At 40.6% G+C, this 20000-nt stretch overlaps 1 protein-coding gene across 9 annotated transcripts in view; it reads left to right on the top strand.

Annotated features, from left to right (window-relative positions):
- The window catches only part of EHBP1 (EH domain binding protein 1), a 196459-nt gene that overhangs the window by 170305 nt on the left and 6154 nt on the right, over nt 1-20000 (top strand). For all 9 annotated transcript variants that reach the window (XM_057380587.1, XM_057380582.1, XM_057380586.1 and 6 more), the window contains 2 exons: nt 17250-17349; nt 18499-18572. In XM_057380587.1, coding sequence (XP_057236570.1) covers nt 17250-17349; nt 18499-18572 — 174 coding nt within the window. The remainder of the gene's footprint in view (nt 1-17249; nt 17350-18498; nt 18573-20000) is intronic.

Raw genomic sequence — 20000 nt, 5'->3', positions numbered from 1 at the left:
CTTGAAGCCAAAAAATTCATGTTTCTCATCTAAAATTAGTTGCAGCAGCAGCAGCATCAAAGCACTTCTTTCCTGGGCCGAGGTGGGTTTATTTTAAATAAATCCCCTGGCTTTCTGTCGCTGTCTACCAACTGTTTACCTGTGCAGGGAAGCAAAGGCCAGCTCTCCAACAGGAGACATTGACCTCCCTCCTGAGGCTCAAGCTCCCTGAATTTGTGACAAACAGAGCCGTGGTGTGTGGAGCCCCTTGGGAAAATGCAAATATCAGCAAATCACCTCTTTTAACATGGGGCAGGCTCCAGTCGAATGTCACACCTACCCTGGSATGTAGGAAAGGTGTGTGTGGTGGGCAAAACGAGAGGTGAGAACTCGAGACCAAAACAAAAAGAGGGGGAAACAGGAAAAAAAAGCAACAACTCTGGATGTGTCTACAAGTTGGCTGATGTGACCCTGTGCCACCTACCAGCGTGCTGGCTGTGACCCAGCGACGTGATACTCCAACAAGCTGAAAGAGATGGCTGTCTCTGCTTTCTTTTGGCCTCCCAAGACAGCTGCCTGGTAGGGACCAAATGGCAGGGAAGAAGAATATCTGCCTCACACCTGCTTTCTCCAAACTGCCTGCCACARTGCCACCGTGCCCACCGGGCTCCCCTGGGAGGCAATCCCATCCCTGGCCCCCTCTCCATGGAATACCAGGACAGGATAGTTCAGATAGTTTTCTCTTCTTCAAAACATCATTAGGATTGAAAAAAAAAAATGAATCTCTCGCTTGCACATTTTGCATAAATACATGGTAAGTTATCAATTGATGTTCAAATAGCTTAATTGAGTTTGAGGGGGGAAAGGTCATTTAATTGGTCTATTGAAATGTTAACAGAAACAGATATGGCAAGGGATAGACTTTAATGGCTGCAGTGTGGCACTGATGTCTGCATTCACTTGCAAAATTGTTAATTAGGGCACTTTGGTAGTTCATTTGCTTTTGTATTGATGTGCTTAGTCCAAYGAGAGAAATTGGGTTTGGATATKGTATTTACATGGGGCAGCAGAGGCTTGCCATACAGTGTGGAATGAGGAAAACCCAGTGTAAATCAGAATTGGGTTATGATTTGTGACAGTGTCTTCATTAACACCCTGYTGGTTATGGAAGTCATTTTCTGGGGGCTAGTGTGTTTTTACATGTGATTAAGTKTGATATATTTGGTTTCAATTTTTTAATCATTGTAGTTGTGCACTTGAATAATGCCACAGTAATGATTTTTTTTAAAAAGTTAGTTATACAAGCTTTTTGGGCTAGATTAAAACAAAATGCACAGCAAAACAAGGAATTACATATCTCTGTTCAGTGAGCCCTGGAAAAGGTGTTATCTCCTTAAATGCATACCTAAAGAATATATTCAGTTGCAATTCCTGGCCCACAGTGAGATTACAAAACCACTCCTTAGCTGTACTTTAGGTCCATCGAGCCTCCCTTACAGAACATAAACCTTGAAGGTATTGGCATTTTCTGTGTGGGAATGGCAAAATTGCACCGAGTGTCCACTAGCATTTTTTTGAGGGCAGTAATTGCAGGGATTAATCCTGGTGCTGTTTCCTAATAGACTGGCTGGATGCAAAGCTTTTTATTTGCCTTGGCTGCAAGAAGGCTGTATGGTGTCCAGTTTATAATAATAAACTATACCCTAGGTACTCTGTATAAACAGAGGGAAAAAAAAAAAAAGGGGGAAAATGCAAGTGGCTGGGAAATGCAAGTGGCTGGGAAATGCAAGTGGCTGCGAATCATCACTTTTACACCAGGGATCCAGAGCGAGCTGGGAGACGAGAGCACATTTTGCAGCGAGTAATGTGCTGATTTTAGCAGCTCCTGATTGAAGAGGGCTTTTTGTTCTTTTTCCATATATTGTACTTTCCCATTTGGGTGCTTTTTCTCTGCCGCTGGCTTCAGCCTTCGGTCCTGAGCATTTCTTTCAAACTCCGGGCATTCCTGTAGCCAGAGTGGACATGGGCTTCATTCACTTATATGTATTTGGGAAAGTACTTACATGAAGATCACAAATATGTGCAGCACAGCTATCTAGTTCTGCAAGTTTAATCCCAGCCCCAGAAAGTTTCATTGTGGCCCTATGCAAATGTATTTACATAGGAATGGGTCTTGGGTCCTTTAAAGAAGGCAACAGAGTTGGAAGACTGAGGCCAACAAATAAATGAAAGTTTCTCTAAATCCATTGGATAATAGAGGCAGTGTTAAGGCTAACCACAGTGTTGAACTAAACAGAGGGATTACTCCTGGGTTTTGCATCAGTTGTTTTCTGCCGGGTGGCCTCACTTGTCAAAAAAAAAAAAAAAAAAAAAAAAAAAAAAAAGGAGAAAAAAAGTTTAACGGGCAAACATTCACATGGCACATTGAGAAAAGAAGTATGCTTAATTCCATCAAAGCTCAGAAATCAGTCATTAATTTATTCTAACCTCCAATTGTTGGTCATTTGTGAAACATCTGGCCTTTAAGTCATAAGAACCTAAACATAAATACAATGTGAGTTGTCCTGAGGATGGAAGCTGAGGGTGTAGCGGGGGTGCCGTGTCAGTCTGTGGATGTGAGCATGAGTGCACGGGTGTGTGTGTGTGTGTACTGCAGAGCCTGCGACCGCCACTTCATTTTGGAGACTTCGAAACATATTAAAATGAATCCTTCAGTTAATTTACTCTCAAAATTAGATTATTGTTCATTTGCATCTTGGAAAAGTTCTGCCATTCAAAAGAGCCTCTTTCTTCATGGTGGGTTAACAGTTAGATATTTAGCAATCTTGAGGCTTGCTAGTCAGAAATAGTTTCTAATGAAGTTGAAATTTGAGATAGAAAATATATAAAAGCTTTCAGGAAAGACATACCCTATTTTCCATATGGCTAAGTAATTGTTATGATATTTGTTTTAAAGCTGGACTTAGACACTCCTGACTGCCCTCTAATTTGATATGGCTGGTCCCGGCGATTCTTCTGCAGGAAACTTTCGTAGTAGAATGCAGTGAAGGAGATAAATAATTTTGCAGCTATAAGCACATGGCAAAGTATAGAAAATAATTCGGTCGCCCTCACTGTCGTGCAGATAACAGTCTCCAGGTTATTTGCCTCTGCTGGGAGCTGGAGCCCAAGTGAAAAGGAACTGAGTCTTTAAAAGGAGATTTGAAATAAAGGTGGCATCTTGGAGCTGACAAAATTCTGCCTTTTGTTAAGTTTAGAGTAGAACTGCTGTTTAATTCTCAGGGTTAGGGTGTTGTTTTCACTCRGGGAGGGATTATACTTCCTCACGTAGCTCAAATGTAGCAACATCTCCTGTGATGAAATTTCTTGTATTTCACATGAGTAAAATGAGAGATACAGAGTGAGATTAGATTATAAATACAATGGAAAAATTAAATTCTGTCAATCCGCGTAGGAATCTCAGAGGTTTCTGTTTTCAGGCAGTTCCCTTCTTGTACTTTTTTTTTGTTTGTTTGTTTTTTAAAGACCTCTTTGGCCCAACCATTTGCTTTTCTTGCTCAGCAGTGGCTGCCTGCAGCTCTCAGGCTGTTTTGACGCTAGAGATAATGATGCTGTCCAAATGCATAACAAAAAGGAAGAATTTTGAAGGCTTTCTGTAAAGCAGATCTTTCCCCTAATATTTATCCTTTCCCCCCTGCTAAGTAAAGAAATCTTGAGTCCACGCTCCATTGTGAAATTCACWGTATTCCAAACCTAGATCCATTGTATCTCCTTCCAAGCTGGGTTTTATCCTTTCCTGCCGAAAGGATATCTGTGATTTGGCACACGTTATATTAAAAGAAAAAAAAAATCTGATGCATAAATTAGGGCTGACTTGATCCATTTTCAGTCTTAGCATTTCCTTGTCCCTGCCATGGCCTGGCTGGGGTTTGGAGATGTGGATGGGGAGCATGTGGGAACGCTCACGTGTTGCACGGTGCGCGTACGAGCGCGCGCAGGCGCCCAACCCGCCAACAGCGACGCGTAAAAAGTCGTGTTTCAACTTTGTTAAAGCGCTCATTTCCAAGGCACTGATGTCCAAAGTACTGGTAGGATAGTGGAGATGAGAGGGGGAAGAAAAAAAAAATCTCTTTAAACAGCTTGTGAAATGTAATGTTTGAAACGGTTCTTTGAGAACGTGCAGATTATGGCTTGTGTAGTGACTCTTCCCAGCTCTCTGGGAAATGAGCTGTTGACATTCTTTTGGGTCATCATCCGAGATAGGAGGGCAACCACAAGGATTTAGCAGATAAATTCATCCAAAAAGACCTTTATCCATTTCATTGCAACTTGGAAACGTTCATGTCGAATAGCAGCATTAATGTAGCCCTTTTAGCCYTTCAAAGTGAGCCTTATGTTTAAAAAAAAAAWWAAAAAATGTCCAGAGTAATAACTTCTATAGGTCTTCTAAGAGGTAATTCATTATTTACATAATTCTGGAGCATAAACCCATCTTTCCTTCAAGAGGCTCTGAAATAGAATTGAGGCTCTCACACAGASTGTCTTTTGAATTCTAATCAACTGGATCTGCCTCAAATTCATTTCTAGTTTATTGTAAACAGTGGAATTTAAATTAATTTCTTCTTATCTTGTCTTTTGAAGAAAGCTAGAAACATGTTTAAAAGRTTTTATTTTTAAATACAGCTCAGACTTTATTTTATTTGGCGATTTTGGGGGGCTCTGAGGGTCTTTTAACTTTATAAACCAGGTGTCAGGGTGGATGGGCTTTGACAGCCAGATGACAATTAATGCATTAGCATAGGTGATTATGAAATAAATAGGAAAAAAATTACTTTTTTTTTTTTTTTTACTTGAACTCGAATGATACTATATAGGCTGAATGTGAGGAAAGGTTCCCACAATGCACTGTGAAAACCTAGGCTAACAACCACCCCGCTGCGTTGAAAACCCCAAAAAAAGACAAAAGCACAATGAAATAGAAAGCTTACCACCGGTAGCTTTCAAAACGACAAACTAGGCAAACTATACATCTCCACCACTCCAATTTTGTCAGAATGCTAATGAGCTTGCTCTGATCTTTACTCGGCTTCCCGTGTTTTCTACATCTTCAAGGACCACATGGCGCTAGCAAAATAAAGACAACTAAATGAGAATTTCGAATGCTTTTTGTGTTGGGACCTGGTGCCTTTCAGTTGACGCACTCGTTGAATATTCTCAACTTAAAAGCGTACAACAGGGGGCTGGGTATGAACTTTTTAGCAGGGGGAAATTTGTACAAAAGTAAATGAGTGTGATGAGGAAAATATGAGAAAAATTTCTGATTAATTTCCGCTCTATAATATCAATGACACCTTCAGCCCCTCTCATACTCCTCTAACAAGAGATGCTGATAAAAGATGAATGATTCTGTGTTGTTCACAGTGAATGTTTAGTGGTTTTTTAATAGCGGCATTCTACATAAAAGACACCAGGAAGTACTCCGCATTAGCAGTTGAGATCACTAGTTAATAGGATGATGTCTTTTAGCTTTTGTCACAAGATTATTAGAAAGGATGGGTTTCTGTTCTCATCCTGACATACTTTAGAGTGCTTGTTGAGCACAAGTGCTAAAATACAGGTTTCTCGGTATTGTTTCGCATGCAAAGTAAAAGCCCTTTTAATGCAACACCTACTCCTTTTATTTTTTTTTTAACCAGGTGATTTTTGTCATTGATCTCTTATTTGCCCCCTTTAGCTGTATTAATCACTTGGAGTGGTCTGCTTCTCAATGGGGGCTTGATGATGTATATGTGTATGGCTTCACTATCAAAAATAAATCCCTTCTATGCTCTGCAGCTTCACAACCCTGATTACCGAGCTGTATTTACCAGCCTGCATTATACCATCTTGAATGCTCCTCACTGGAGTCTCCCAGTCTGCGAGAGAAATCCGTGCTAGAGCAGGGAGGGGTGAGCTGGGAGCAGGCATCCTGTTCCCTAAGCCAAATTTCATCTTTCAAAAACAATTGAATTGACAATTCTCTTTGGAACTCCCAAAAGTAAATGCAGATTTGTATTCACCAGTGTCAGGGCTTGGGGAGGAAAATGATGAATGGTTCAGTTTTGCCTGAGAGATGAATTTAAAAATTGGTTTTGCTACCTCTTCAGGCTCGCAAGCGGACAGTATGAAAAATTTCTGTGCGTGTACATAAGGAGAAAAAAAAACAACTGTGGTTTTCTCTTATATTTCTTATCTTGCCTGAATGAGGAAGAATGAATCAGTAGCACCATAAGTTTTATAGCAGTTTGTCAGCCTTGCTTTCCTGCACTGTTGTTTTGCTTGGCTCAGCTCGATTAATCTCAGGTGCACCGAGAACTTGCCAAACCACGAGGTGGTAATGAGTTGACCAACCATGTTGTGAAAGACAAAGATGCACGTCCCAAAGCAGAGCAAGAGGGAGGACAGTAAAACAAGAGCCTTCCTGGCAGGATAGAAAATTTTAAAATATCACTGAAAACAACTTTTTTTGCCACTTAGCTTTTTGCATTTAATATCAAAAGTGAGTGAGCATTTCAAAAAAAGCATTTCAAAAATGTTTAGATAAATGAATGATAAATACATGATACTGGTTTGATCCCCTTCTGGTGCTGGTTTGTAAACCTTCCTGACTGGAAATACCTAACAATTCAGAGGCTGGAAGGATATTACTGATAGCAATTTGTGTTGGGTGGAAGGAAAGGTTTTTGACACGAGTAAAAGATTTTTACTAACATGAGAACARTTCTCAAACCTGTGCCCTCAGAGTTACTGCTTGTTTTGGAAGCAAAGCAATATTCTAAAGCATTTGTTGAGTTGTGTCTCTCTCCATTGTTCAGAAACGTTCACTTGCTGCCAGGGTTGTGGCAATGGGAGTTTTGACAGCTACTAAAACCCTGGGTGACAGGAGTGCAGTGACACCATGATCAAGGTCTCCTTTACAATATGGTCACTGTAATCCTCTGGTGGTTTGGGTGACCTGGAGCCCGTGGAGTTCTGTGGAGATGCCCASTAAAACACATTGTGTTTAGAGAAAGCTGTTGATGAGAGTTTGTTGGTGCCAATAAACTGGCACAGCAGTGAGTGGATTTTCTGACAGGAGTCTTCAGGGCCTTCAGATCACAAACACATACACGAATTTCTGCCCAAGTATGCATTTTRTATTGCCAGAATCATGTATTTTATGAGCGACTGAGAACGCCTTGGGTTCTTGAGGCTTGTCAACCTCTCTCCTATTAAATTCCCTTCTGCCATGTTGCCTCCACAGAGTCTTACTGGCAAACTCTTTCCAGTATCCATCCATCTTTTCCCATTAACAGTTCCGGCAAAGCAGACCTGCTTTTGGTACAGGAAAACTATCTGGCCATACTTTTCCAAAAATACCCAGTGTTTCTACAGCTGAGAAGCTTTCCACAAAACAAATCCCRGAGTTCATGGTTCTGACTCTCTAATTCACCACATCTCTTCAGCCTTAGGTCTGTGCCTTGGTAGGCAAAAGTTCACAGGAGGTGACCTTTCAGAGACCAAACGTGGGCGGCGTGCGTGTTCAGCCTTCCCAGGCCAAATTCATTAAATCACTGAAGCGGCTCAGCAGCGGCAGTGACCATATTTWTTTTTTTTTTTTCCACCAAGTAGCWCAGGATCCCATTGGCTGGAGRGACTGAGCRATAAGTCAGCCTCCTCTCCACGCACTTCCCTGGCTTTTGTAGCCTCATCATTGCCTTCAAAGAACCTGTCAGCAGGTTGAAGCCAGCTCGAGGAAGAGAATCCAAGTAGAGCACGGCCTGCATAGCAGGAGACTGCTCCGGGAGAGCCCAGGGCACTATGAATAGACTTGCCAGCCTTCCAAAAGCCTTACAAGACCCAACAGACACTTGCTTCTTTTAACTGATTTCCATCTTTCTTTGTGGTGTTGCAGCATAAGTGCTCTTTCATGTGGTAGGCATGGTCTTTGGCTTTGTGCCTGGAGTTAGCTCTCTACAATCGGTGTCTGCTGCAAGGCGAGGAGAAAGGASTTTGGTCACCCCGAGGCTGCTGGCCCACAGTGCCACTGCAGTCTGCACAGACCGCTGTTATTCTTGCTTGGTTTTCCCCCATTTACCACAGAAACACCTTTTCTGTCAAAACTGGAAGCCTTGGGACACCTCAGCCTAGCTGAACTCACCCTGGGAAGTTTTGGATCCCAGAATTACAAATCTGCTGACTCCCAGCAGGAGCACACATTGTCATTAACACTGACACAAGGTCACATTCACTGCCGACCATCATCTCACTTCAGGCACTTGCTTGGGGTAAGTTCAGCCCTGTCCATCAAAGAAGTAATTTTATCATGTCCACCACCCTTTTCCAGCTCCAGGAGAATATGTTCCAAGGGAAGTTAGGCAATATTTGATAAAAATGGAATAATATACTGCCTAGTAGAGCACATTCCTAGTAGAGCAAATTCCTGTTTTTAGGTAAGGGGCCCCTCACCTCAGAATTTTACCCAGCCATCACTTGCCATGTAAGCAGTTAGCAAACTATTCTAAGGAATAGTTATGAGCCATAATAGAAATTAGAGAAATTACTATCACTCATAACAAAGCATACAATTCTACTTGTAAATCTGCAAGTGAAATAATTCATCTGCCAGACCATCCTCCCTTTCTTGGTGGATCTCCAAGCATGATATACTGTTTCTTTTCTGTAGTTTCAAAAGTTTGAGTGTATCAGTTAATGGTGCATGTTTTCCTGTGCTGAAATTTCTTCTGAAATTGTGTTGTGTGGGAAAATTTGGGTACAAAGAATACCAGAAGGTGATAAAGCATGAGTGYTGGTTTTGCTCAGTGCTGGCATTCCCTGCAGGCACTTGTCCTCAAGGCATCACYTCCTTACAGGAATCTCCAGGCGTTTCTGTTGAATCTCACCTCTTTTTGCCTGAAGTTTGGGAAACAAAATTTCTTGCTCTRGATTGGTGATCCCATATTTAAAATATATTCATAATCTTTATTCAGCCCAGACATTCTGTTTTGGTTGATTTTCTGTTATTTTCTACTGGCCACTGTGTAGACTCGTAGAGAAAATTTTCTCTTGTAGAGAAAATCAGCGCTCTTTCAGATTTTGTCTTTTACAATTTGTCTTTTGTGGTAATAATTTTAGGCTGCCCAGATTGCAGGCCACACAAATGTTTTGTTTTCCTGTGAGTCAGTCCCACTGCAGGTAAATAAATCCTTGCACGCTCTAAGATGTGGTCAGAGCCCTGACCTTCTGTTTACACAGCTCTCAAAATTGTAAACAGCCTCTCTGATTTTTTTTAATGATTCAGAAACCAAAGAAATTATAAGTTCCCTGCTTGATATTGAACTGATTTGATGTGTGCCTGTGATAAATGCATTTCCTCAGTGGCAGCTCCGTTTCATTAGGGTTACAGTACTTTTGGGGGCTGAAATAGAGTTGGACAATGCACAGCAATGAAAACTCTGCCTGGCAGATTCTTGGCAGTCGATTCCTACCTTTATGAGACTCCATTGTGTGGACATCAATGTCTCCTTCTCAACTGCTCTCAGACAGCAAGTTAGTGGCCATGAATTTGCCTTTCTAATGTTCCTTAGGCGTTTTCCCATCCAGCTCGGACTCAAAAACTTGTGCWAGGGTTTCATCTGGAAGCTGGCACTTCTGTGGTGTCATCTAAATGACAGTCCCACCTCTTGGTGGCTSTCCTTATTTGTTTTCGGTGGTTTTTAATAACTGAGGAGGTCTTCCTGCTCTGAAAGGAGGAAGTTTGCTGTAAGAAAGCTGGGTGTGGTGATCTCAGATGGGAGGCTTGAAGCTCAAAGTGGAGCAGCCCATCCATTCACACTGTGAGGTGTCTCTTGTGGGTTCTGTTTTGACACTGAGTACTTGGAAAAAATATTTTTATCCAAAATTCTGAGTTTTTCCACCCAAGGTAGCCCTCTGAAAGCAGAGGAGGGTGATTTAAAAAAAAAAAAAAAAAAAAAAAAAAAAAATACTTTTTTGAAAAAAAAAAAAAAAAAAAAAAAAAAAAAAAAAAAAAAAAAAAAAAAAAAAAAAAAGTAGGTCTTTTTGGGACGCCTCAGTTTCACTCAGTGCAAAATTGTGGACCACTGGTCATTTAAAAAATTTCACTGTAGCTTTCAGTTGTGTCAGAGGCATTTTGCAATAAGTCTTATGTAATTCCCCTTTACGAAGAATATCTGCTGTGAATGCAGGCTTTTCTGCTCAATTATTTGTTAAATTTGGTAACTCACATTAAAAACAAGAGCTCATCTGTGCATGAGCTGCTCACAATGAGCAAGATGAAGAGTCTTTTAAATCACTGGGAAGTCTGCTGCTGACTTGGGAGCGTTTGGGACCTTCCACCAGCCTTTGTTAGCCATGTGAGGTTGGTCAGCTAAAACACCCAATGTTCTTTCTTCAGTGTTGTCTTTCAGGGACACTGCAATGGCCACAGCAGGTCARCCCCACAATCTGGTCCAGAATATTCCATTGTAGTGGGACAGGGATGGGTTGAACCCAGGYAGGGGCAAGAATTTGTGCAGGGGCCACTTACAGGCTAACCTGGCCCCAGGGAACATTTAATTTCACCTCTAAAAATTAAAGGTTAGCTCGTGTCCTAAAGCAGGAGGATCCAGTTCCTACCTCCCGTGGTTTGTTGTTTGTTTATTTGAATATTTATTGCTGCAGCTCTGCCTTTCCATATTCAACATTCAGCCTGGTTTTAATTCTTGCTGAGCTCTTAGTTTCAACATTGCCTCGTGGCGACGAGTTCTACCGGTAAATGATGAGGCTTTGAGGAAAGATCATTCWTTTTATCGGTTTTAAACACACCACCTTCAATTTCAGTGAATCTCCCCRGGTTCTTGTGAGACAAGATGAGACACATCCGAGAACTATTCTTTATTTGCCATTCATGTTCTCCTTCAGGTAAACAAGCCAATCTGTCCACTTGCTCCTAATACAGAAACTTGTAAAAACTCGTCCCTGTGATTGGGTGAATGCAACTTTTTTATTTTTTAAGCAGACAAATAGAGACGGTGTGGTATGTTTTCAAAAGACCTTCCTGGTAAATTTGTGGAATTCACTGGCATTTGAACGGCTCCCAGTAGTCACCAAGCTTCTGTCAACTACAAAATAGCCCAGAAAGAGGAGCAGGGCGAAGTCAGCCAGTTTTTGTTGTTATTTGCCCCGCTCCAGTTCCCATGCACTGGCATTCTCCTGCTGGCCTCTTCACCCAAGTGTGTTGAGTGAAGAAAGCTTCTTCTATTCTATTTTAAAACTGTGTGTAAACATCAGCAAATGGATGAAGAATGGGCTCTGTCTTAAGTAGGTTGTTTTTCATGTAGTTCTGTTGAGGTAAATGGGGAGACATGGGAAGGTTTCTGTGTTTAACCATGACACCATGGCATACACACTACACACAGTGCAAATAAAATTTAAAAACAATTACTGCTTAAGACAGAGTGATTTCTGTAAACCTGTTATTTCTTGCCAGGCTGAATGGGCTGGTTTGGGATGCTGATGTAAACCCTTCATTATTTAYCTTCTACAGGTTGTAATTCATTTTTGCACAACAGCTAAATACATTTACATTTAAGGGGTTTTAAAAAAATATTAATCTGTTGTCTTATCTTGACAGATTTATGATGGTATAAAGTGTAGAGGAGTTACTGTATTCATCCATTTACACTGTAAACTGATCTTGTCCCTGCATGTTGTTGCTTTCCYTTCCTTTTAAGTGGTATTCTCAGTGTTTTGTGGCACTTTCTTCTCTGTTTTCTTAGCAATGTACAGGTTTACTATGTTAATCCATACTGGGTTTATCTAATGTCTAGCTGCCCAAACGGCTTAAAAATAATGGGTCTAATGGTACCTACATACACTGGTAGCTGGCTGAGTTTGAAAGTACTTTCAGCAGGAAAGGGGAAAAAAATGGTTCTTTCAAATTGATTCAGAAGAGACATTTGTCAAGATGCTTCTTATTTAAATAATTTAAGAAAYAATTAGCTTACAGTGTAAACAAAAACCCATTTGTAAATCCAGAAGAATATGAAGGAAGCTGTGTTTGTAAAAGACTGCCAGGAAGCTGTACAACATTAAAAAAAGATAGTTGCTTATATTGTTCTCAAAAAATGGTGATGTGTTTGTTACCATCCTTCTTGAGGATTGTAGAAAAAAGTTGACTCAAGTTGATTTCAAACAACAATCAAGAAATATGTGTGATGAGCCACAGAAGAAGGGAAAGGGAGTTGAGGGGTTTTTTGTTTTGTTTTTTCTTCTTGGCTATCATTAAAATTCTCGTTATCAGTACTTTGGCTATCACTAAAATTTKTTCCAGAAAGGGACAAAATTACCAAACTTTATGCTGCAGTGTCTGTTGAATCCTGAGCAGGAGCTATTACAGCTTGGAATCGCSACTCAGAAGCCTGTAGGAGTTTCTCGTATCTGAGGGCAGAATTTAATGTCTTGTGCTATTTGAGGCTTGGTGTTGGGCTCATTCCTAATCATTGAGGAGGGTTCTGGTAGATGTCAAGTGAAGAGAAGAATAGAGCACGCATCCTTCACCACTCAAGCCAGACAATGAAATTAGAAAATGGCACTGAGAGTTGATGTGAGAGAATTCCCTTGGATTCCAAGAGGAAGAATAAAACAAGAATGAATTAATTGAAAAAAAAAAAAAAAAAAAAAAAAAAAAAAAAGGAAGAGAAAGGAGTTTGGGGAGGGGGGGAAGGCAGAAAGGAAGAGGGGAAAAAGAAAATAAATGAAAGAAACCCTGCCAGAAGCCTCCTCAGGTTAAAGTCCGACATTAAAAACTGTATTGACTTTTCACATAAAGGCGCGTGTACTCACTGTTTCATCTGAGTTTCTGGTGCTGCATTTTTCAAATCTCTGACCGAGCAGTTTGCATGCATATGATGTTTGCAGCTCTTATTTGAAGACTGTTTTCAGAAGTCATTATTGAACTATAGGATAAAAAGGTATAAGCATAATTACGTGTTAAAGAGAATAAATATGTTCTGCTAGATAGTTAACCAGATGAGGTTAAACAAGATAAGATGAATTCTGGTCTTTTTAGAAAACTGGCAGTCTTCGTTTTAAGCTACAATGTAAAGTGCTTTATCCTGAGATTAGGTATTGTGGCAGAAGCTAAAACTGCCTTTTTCCCCTAACCGTGCCAGAATACAACCTCCTTTTCTTTCTGCGCTAACAAGACTGCTTTACCACCACAGCCCACTCTAAGTAATTAAATCAATCCTTTGTACTTACCGTATTCTCCTCTAGTGACGGTACTAGATCTGATTATATGCTTCATGCATATTCAAAGTACAGCACTGACAGCTCTTTAATGAGCTCTTACTTAATCAGTACGAACAATGTTCATCTTGTTCTTTTTTTCCTCATACATTAGAGCTAGGAACAGTTGGGGAAAAAATGAAACATCCAGCATTCATTTGAAAAATATATTGTACTTTGAAAAGTGTCTAAGCTGGAGAAGTTGCATTCTGCCCTTTAAAAGTCTGATGGACAAATTGGATTACTAGTATTGGATTAAATAACAAATGGTTAGAGGAGAAATGAGAAAAGCTCGCTGTGATCACAGGCTTTAATATTTTTTGTTACTTATAAAGCTGAAGGGGTCTTTAACCAGTTATTAAAGTCAGGATTAATTTGTAATGGTCCAACTTACTAGCTTTAAAAGGGTTTTGTTGTTGTTGTTTATCAAAAACAATAGTGTAATGCATGTATTATGGAAAAAAATTTAAGTTTAAGATCTGTGGGCTATTTATAGATTTTCAGCATCTTGTACTGGCTTAGATAAGGGGTTTGCATGTGTGGGATCGATTTGTTCTCGAGCATGGGTTTTTTGCTTCATTTAAATAATCTGTACAGTTTGTTGGGGTTTTTTTCCCCAAGAACAACACAGATATTTTCCCAATTTAAATTTTCAAGCATTTGTAGTGAGTCAATTAAATACTTGTTTTACACTTGGAAAGTGGAAACAACAACCACCCCAGCAGCAGCTTGGGTTTTACAGAGTGAAACCGTGTTGAAGAAAGGCTTTCTCTAATTTTTTTTTTATTTAGAAATTGTAAATGTGAGTTTAGCTTGCAGTACTGCTGCAGTAAGAACACTCAGTTTTTCTTTGTTGAAAGTGTTTCATGTGCATCCTTTCACCAAGTTAAAAAAAAAAAAAAGAAGTAATGCTCTAATGCTGGTGTATTTGCCGAAGAGTTATTTAAATTTCTTATATATGKGAGTTCATCTTTATTTTGCTTGCCTGGGAAGAATTTGTTTCAGCTCCATGCACAAGAATTTAAAAGCTGATGGTCGACAAATAAAATATCAGCATCGACTACTATTAATATTGCACACATGTGTCATTTCACTGATCAAAAAGGCCTTCGCCGGGGTAAAATTGGCCTTTTTCCAAATTGCAAGCTTTTTCTCAGCTTTTTCTTTTTTGCTCTTTCTTCTTTTGTTGCTGCCCGGGGATTTGTGCCTATCGCAGCCGATATCACATGACCGGTGTCAGGGCATCACATGGGTCCAAAGCGAATACAAAAACAGATTTAAAATTCTGTAAAAACAATCACGACTTTGTTAATTCACTTTTAAACCAGCCTCTTCCGTGGATATTGCGTGTGCTTTGGTGTCAGCATGGATATATTAAAATAGGCACCTGTGCAGATCTGACTCGACAGCTCCAAGCTTTACCCAGATCTTTTCTCATTATATGTTGCAACTAACTCTGTTTAGGAGGAATGCATTAATAGAAAGAAGATTATATCTTAAGTTTATGTTCTCAACCTGAAATTGGACGGCACGAAAGTCAGCAGTGTCAGATCCACCATTGAGCCAAACACTTTGGAAACATTTATCTCTTCCATTTCTTTGTCAAGGCTTGCGAAATTCAATGCAGCAAGGGCTTGTATTTATGATCTTTCAGCCAGACAATCCCAGTCCACCCCAAAACTAACAAATTGATTGAAATGTTACTGTAGCCACGGATGTCTGGTTGTGAGAACTTTGCCACATTGCTTGTAACAAATCTCATGTGTTACAGAATAGACTGGTCACTTTTGCAAGGATTAAAAAAAAAATCAGCAATCTTCTTGACTTCTCCCCTAAATAAATTTGAACTGTTTGGTGCATTTCCAAAAAAGGTTGCTAATGCTGATTATCATCTRTTTCTAAAAGCAGACCCTGTTAGGTGGACTGGTACAGCAGCAAGGCCTTTGGTCTGTAACTTACCAGCAAAGTGTGCTGAACTGSTGAATGTTGTTGTAAATGCCATATTTGTGTGATATTTTATGCACAAACCCTGAAGTGGAGGTCTTGGGGGARAGCATTTCTACGTGTCAGATTTCTYCTTTCATTGCTCCATTGGCCCAGGAGTTGGACTCTGCTGCTTTTGCTTGGAGAAGAGCTGTGGGTSCATCCACAYTTTGGGATASTCTGCCCTTCCCATCTCATTGCTGGCAAATTGTGACCCTAAAAGCACCCTTCCAGGAAGTTTAATCAACCAGGCACTTCCCAGGGGGATAAGGGGAGATGGGTGGATGTCTGCTATCAGAAAGAATTGTGTGCCAAATGATAGAACTTGTTCTTACTGTGTGGGTCCACTAGTTCCACCCTGAGCTTACTTCCTTCTTTGTTCATCTTCTTTTCCTTCTCTTGGGTGGATGCATCAAGGCCAAAGCCCACAGGAGAGGGATTCAAACTGTTTGGAGAAGGCTGGAAACCTTCCCTTGCAGGCAGAGGAGGCTCATGGCCTGGTGAGGGTGTGATTCTCCACGTAGRTCTGAGCTTGCACTCTACTGTGGCACTGGGGTGTGAATGTGCACATGGTGAGCTCATACGTGCAAGTGTTTGAAACATCCCCATCTGGAAACTGGATGTGTTGGTTTAGAGCAAAACARTATTTCTCTGGTGTCTTCCCAGCTCCAGGTGCTAGAAATGGCTCCTCTGCAAACCAGGGACCCTATAGTTTAAGTTCATAAGATGGTATCCCCAAGGTTGCAGCACTTTGCATCAGAGATTGCAAACCCCTTTACAAACTCCAAAGAATTAACTTTTAACATCCTTACAGGATCACACAGATTATTCCCATATTGCACTCGTGGTGCTTAAACTCAGAGATCTACCCACATTTTTCCAAGGAAGCAGTACCAGAACTGGGAAGCAAACTCACAAGAGCTCATGCTCCTTTGCCTGTATTCCATGTTTCTTTTCCTAGATTAGTTTTAACCCTATGGAATATGTGAGTTCCATAATTCAGCGAGGACAAATGTGGCCTCTGCTCCTCAGCTCAACCTGAGGGATGGCAGTGGCAGGTTTCTGCAGCAGCACAGCCTCCACAAAGGACTTTCTCCTCATCCTTGAGCCCAGAGTGGAATTTGGCTCAGCAGCCCTGCTAGGTGGAAAGCACAGTCAGGAGCCTTCTGGATGCTCATCTGCCTTTCCCTGATGGTTCAGGGGTGGTGACACAGGGTTTTAGAGAGTCTGGTAGAGCTTAGCACTGCCTGCAAGTGGGCTATGGAGAGTCCTGATCCTGATCTTCATCCTGACCCTGATCCTGATCCTGATCCTGCCTGGCATGGATGGGAGCTGGGGAAAGGGTTACTGGTCCATGTAAACACACATGGACACCCCTGGATACTCTATCCCAAGATTATTTGTATTTGTGCASATGCTCCCTTTGGTTGCAGGGTGAGGAGAGGAGCAGCTCTTCYCAGCTCATCTGGAAGAGTGGCCAGAAATGCAGAAGCTGAGCAGGTGCCCACACCTTGGCCAAGAGTTCAGGATTAGCATCTCCTCTGCAGCTACTTTGATCCCTGCCACATCATCCTGACTGTGCTGGGTTTGCATGGGTGGAGTGGATCTTGCCCACAGGGATTGTTTTTGTGTTTTGTTTTTAGTAAAGCAGTAAAGGGTTTGGTTTGTTTTTTTTTCCCCCACTGGAAGTCTTGCAGTGATATAGTTCATTTGGGACAATTTAAAATACACSGTCCTTTTAAAAGGTATTTATTTAGGTCAGGCTATCAGCATGATAAAGAACACTAAAATGTATCCTGGAGAATGGCTGCTTTCAAAGATTTATTTATAAAGCAGGCAGGACTTGCAGTCAAATGGTRTTTTTACCCTTTGAGAATATGCCTTGTCATGCTCAGTGATACTGATACTCTGAAACACAAAGTGGAAATGTGTCYCTCAGTTTGTGAAATGCCACACAAKTAAKGAAGTTCTTTTGATTGCAGGAAGAAACACAGAAGAAGAAGAGTCCATGATGCAGGAGTGGTTCATGCTGGTTAATAAGAAGAATGCCTTAATAAGACGAATGAACCAGCTTTCTCTTCTGTAAGTACAGATGAACATTTTATTTACAAAAGGATGATTTACACCAATATTTACCCTTCAGATGGATGCAAAACTTTTTTTACTCTCTTCCCATTAAACTCCAAAAATAACCCCTCAAAAGTGAGGGGGCTGGATGTGTTACACATGGAGTAAATTGTTTTTCTCATATTTCAGACTTGAAAATGAGAAGCGTGCAATAACACAAGATTAGCCTGAGCTGTGAAAAAAAAGAAATTAAAGAAATATTAAGCACTGTTCCATTTTCAAAGGCCCAACAGTAGAATAAAATTACATTTTAGAAATGCACAGATAGATTTGRATTGTGCCACAGATGAAACAGGTGAAGTCTGTTCAGAGAGAGAGACAAATTTGAGTCGCTACCTGCTTTGTAGAAATCTTCAATCCCATCTCTGSTTCAGCAGCACCAGGCAACTGAAGGGATGTCAGTAAATCAGTCACAGTGCARTGATACCACTGATACTGCAAAATAAGGACAAATAAACTTCTTCTCACTGCAATGTTGAGAAAGGGAGAAGGTGCTGCTTGTTTTTAGAGGTGCTCTGCCCCGAGTGCTTCTCTTCCAGCTTCTTTCAGTTTGATATTTCTTTCCATAATGCCACCTAGTGTAGATGCCTGCATACTTCCCTGGGAAGAGCCTCTGCTCACCTATCTCCTGCTGGGTCTGAACTTGACAGAGGATTTTACCTTCAAAATATTAAGCTTTCTAATCCCTTGTGTAATTTTTATTGTTGATTGGGGCAGAATGTGTATAGAATAATACTTGCAGTGTCACATTTTCTYGGTGAGTAGGTTAATGCTGGGATTTGCTCATTAGATCTGGGGGAATATTTTATACTTTGGACATTCCGAAACGGCCGCTCCAGAGATGAATCTGAAATAATTGCATTCTGTAGCACAATGGAGTTAAACTGACAGAATTAAGGCTGACTTTACATAAAATGAAAAGGCCCTGGTACCGAATAGGCCACCTGAGCCAGGTTTTAAGTTTGTGTATCATTTGTTTGGAGTAGCTTAAAGTTAAAGAGAAAAGTCAGTGGCGAGTCCCAAAATCAATGTAAGTTAAAGGTGCTTTTAAGCGTTTAATGATTTAGTAATTAACATATTGATGAACATTTGCAACTTGCCTAGGGAAAAGGAACATGACCTAGAAAGGCGCTACGAGCTGCTGAACCGGGAGCTGAGAGCAATGCTGGCTATCGAAGGTAAGAGCAGTGCTGGGGGCTGAGGGGGGAAAGAGCTCACTGCCAGACAGATTTGGGTCCTGGAAGCACGAAATGAGGCTTCTCTGGAGCCCATGAGCAATGCTGGTATTTGCATCACTTCACGTGATGGCACACATGGCAAATGTGCTGAGGGTGCAGTCCCGTTCTTAAGTTTTCTTCAGGATGCAAAAAAAAAAATTTAAAATATCCAAGATATGGGACAAAAAAGTATGGGCTTGTTGCAATAAACTTTGAAAACAAAGTAATGAGGAGGTGTAGAATGTGTCTGGGGTTTAGTTTTTTGTTGCAGCAGTGCTCTCATGGCTTTCCTGCGGTGTCGTACTGCTTTGGGCGCTGCAGAAAAAGGAAGGGGTGACCCACAGAAGAGGGCCTCCTTCCTTTTAATGCTTCAGACCTGTTCTACAGCAGGATCTGACTGAGGAAAAAAAAAAAGTCTCATTGGTTTTGGTGGTAAAACACTGAGTTTGTCAAGTAAATATTTCATCACAAGCGCCAGCAGGATTAGTGCGATCCTTCGCACKGAGTTTCTCCCTTCTCTGCGACTCTCCCCAGTTTAGTCACCTCACCTGAATGGAGGTAACACTCAGGGCAAGATTGACATGGGATAAATGAAACAATTGCATCCTTTCCATAGGGCTTTCCAGTGAATTGTACAGTAATCCTTGGGATGATTCATAATAAAAAAATAAACATCCAGATAGCTTAAACCATTGCTTGCATTATTTTCTTATTTAAATATCTTAAGTGTTTTCTAAAGCTGCACCGCTTATACCTCTCASTCACAAATGCTGCCTTATAGTTCAAAGATGTTTGCTTTAAAGTTAATCCTTTGGGCTCTGTAAAATGGACCTTTTGTCTAATCAATGCAAATTGATTTTGCTATTCTGTATTGACCTCTCAACCCTTTGACTGTCCATGGTAATTTCTTTCTTCACCTGATAAGGTACCTGATCCATAATAAATCAATTCTAATTAGTTTGGAGACTTCACTGGGAGCATAAGTTTGTTGGAAAAAAGCAGCAGGTTTCAGGTAGCTTTTTCATATCTCTCCATCTGTGGTTATATTTTTTGCATAAGACTGTCTTCACTGTATTCTTGGATAATCCTGAGTCATAAATATATACATTGCTTTCTGCAGAGACAAGCCAGATTAATTTGGAATCATACTGATGAAATACTTGAAATATAAAATAATCTAAAACAAGAGAGGAGCCAAGATTTAAAACTTACAACTGGATTTAAAACTAAAATTTCAGTGTTTAATTGCCTCATGTATGGATAGTGCCTTGGAATGTCCTAGCAGCARCCTTTGAATGTCTAGCAGCCTGTGCCATTTACACATTGTCTTCAACAAAAATCTTTTTTAAATTTCTTTTTGTAAGTTCACAGAGAGATGCCCAAACTCCA

Source organism: Malurus melanocephalus, unplaced genomic scaffold (assembly GCF_030028575.1).
Source record: "Malurus melanocephalus ecotype Western Australia unplaced genomic scaffold, MMel_1.1 scaffold_462, whole genome shotgun sequence".
Lineage (NCBI taxonomy): Eukaryota > Metazoa > Chordata > Aves > Passeriformes > Maluridae > Malurus > Malurus melanocephalus.
Note: the sequence above shows the minus strand (reverse complement) of the source record. Positions and strands in the feature narration are given on the sequence as shown.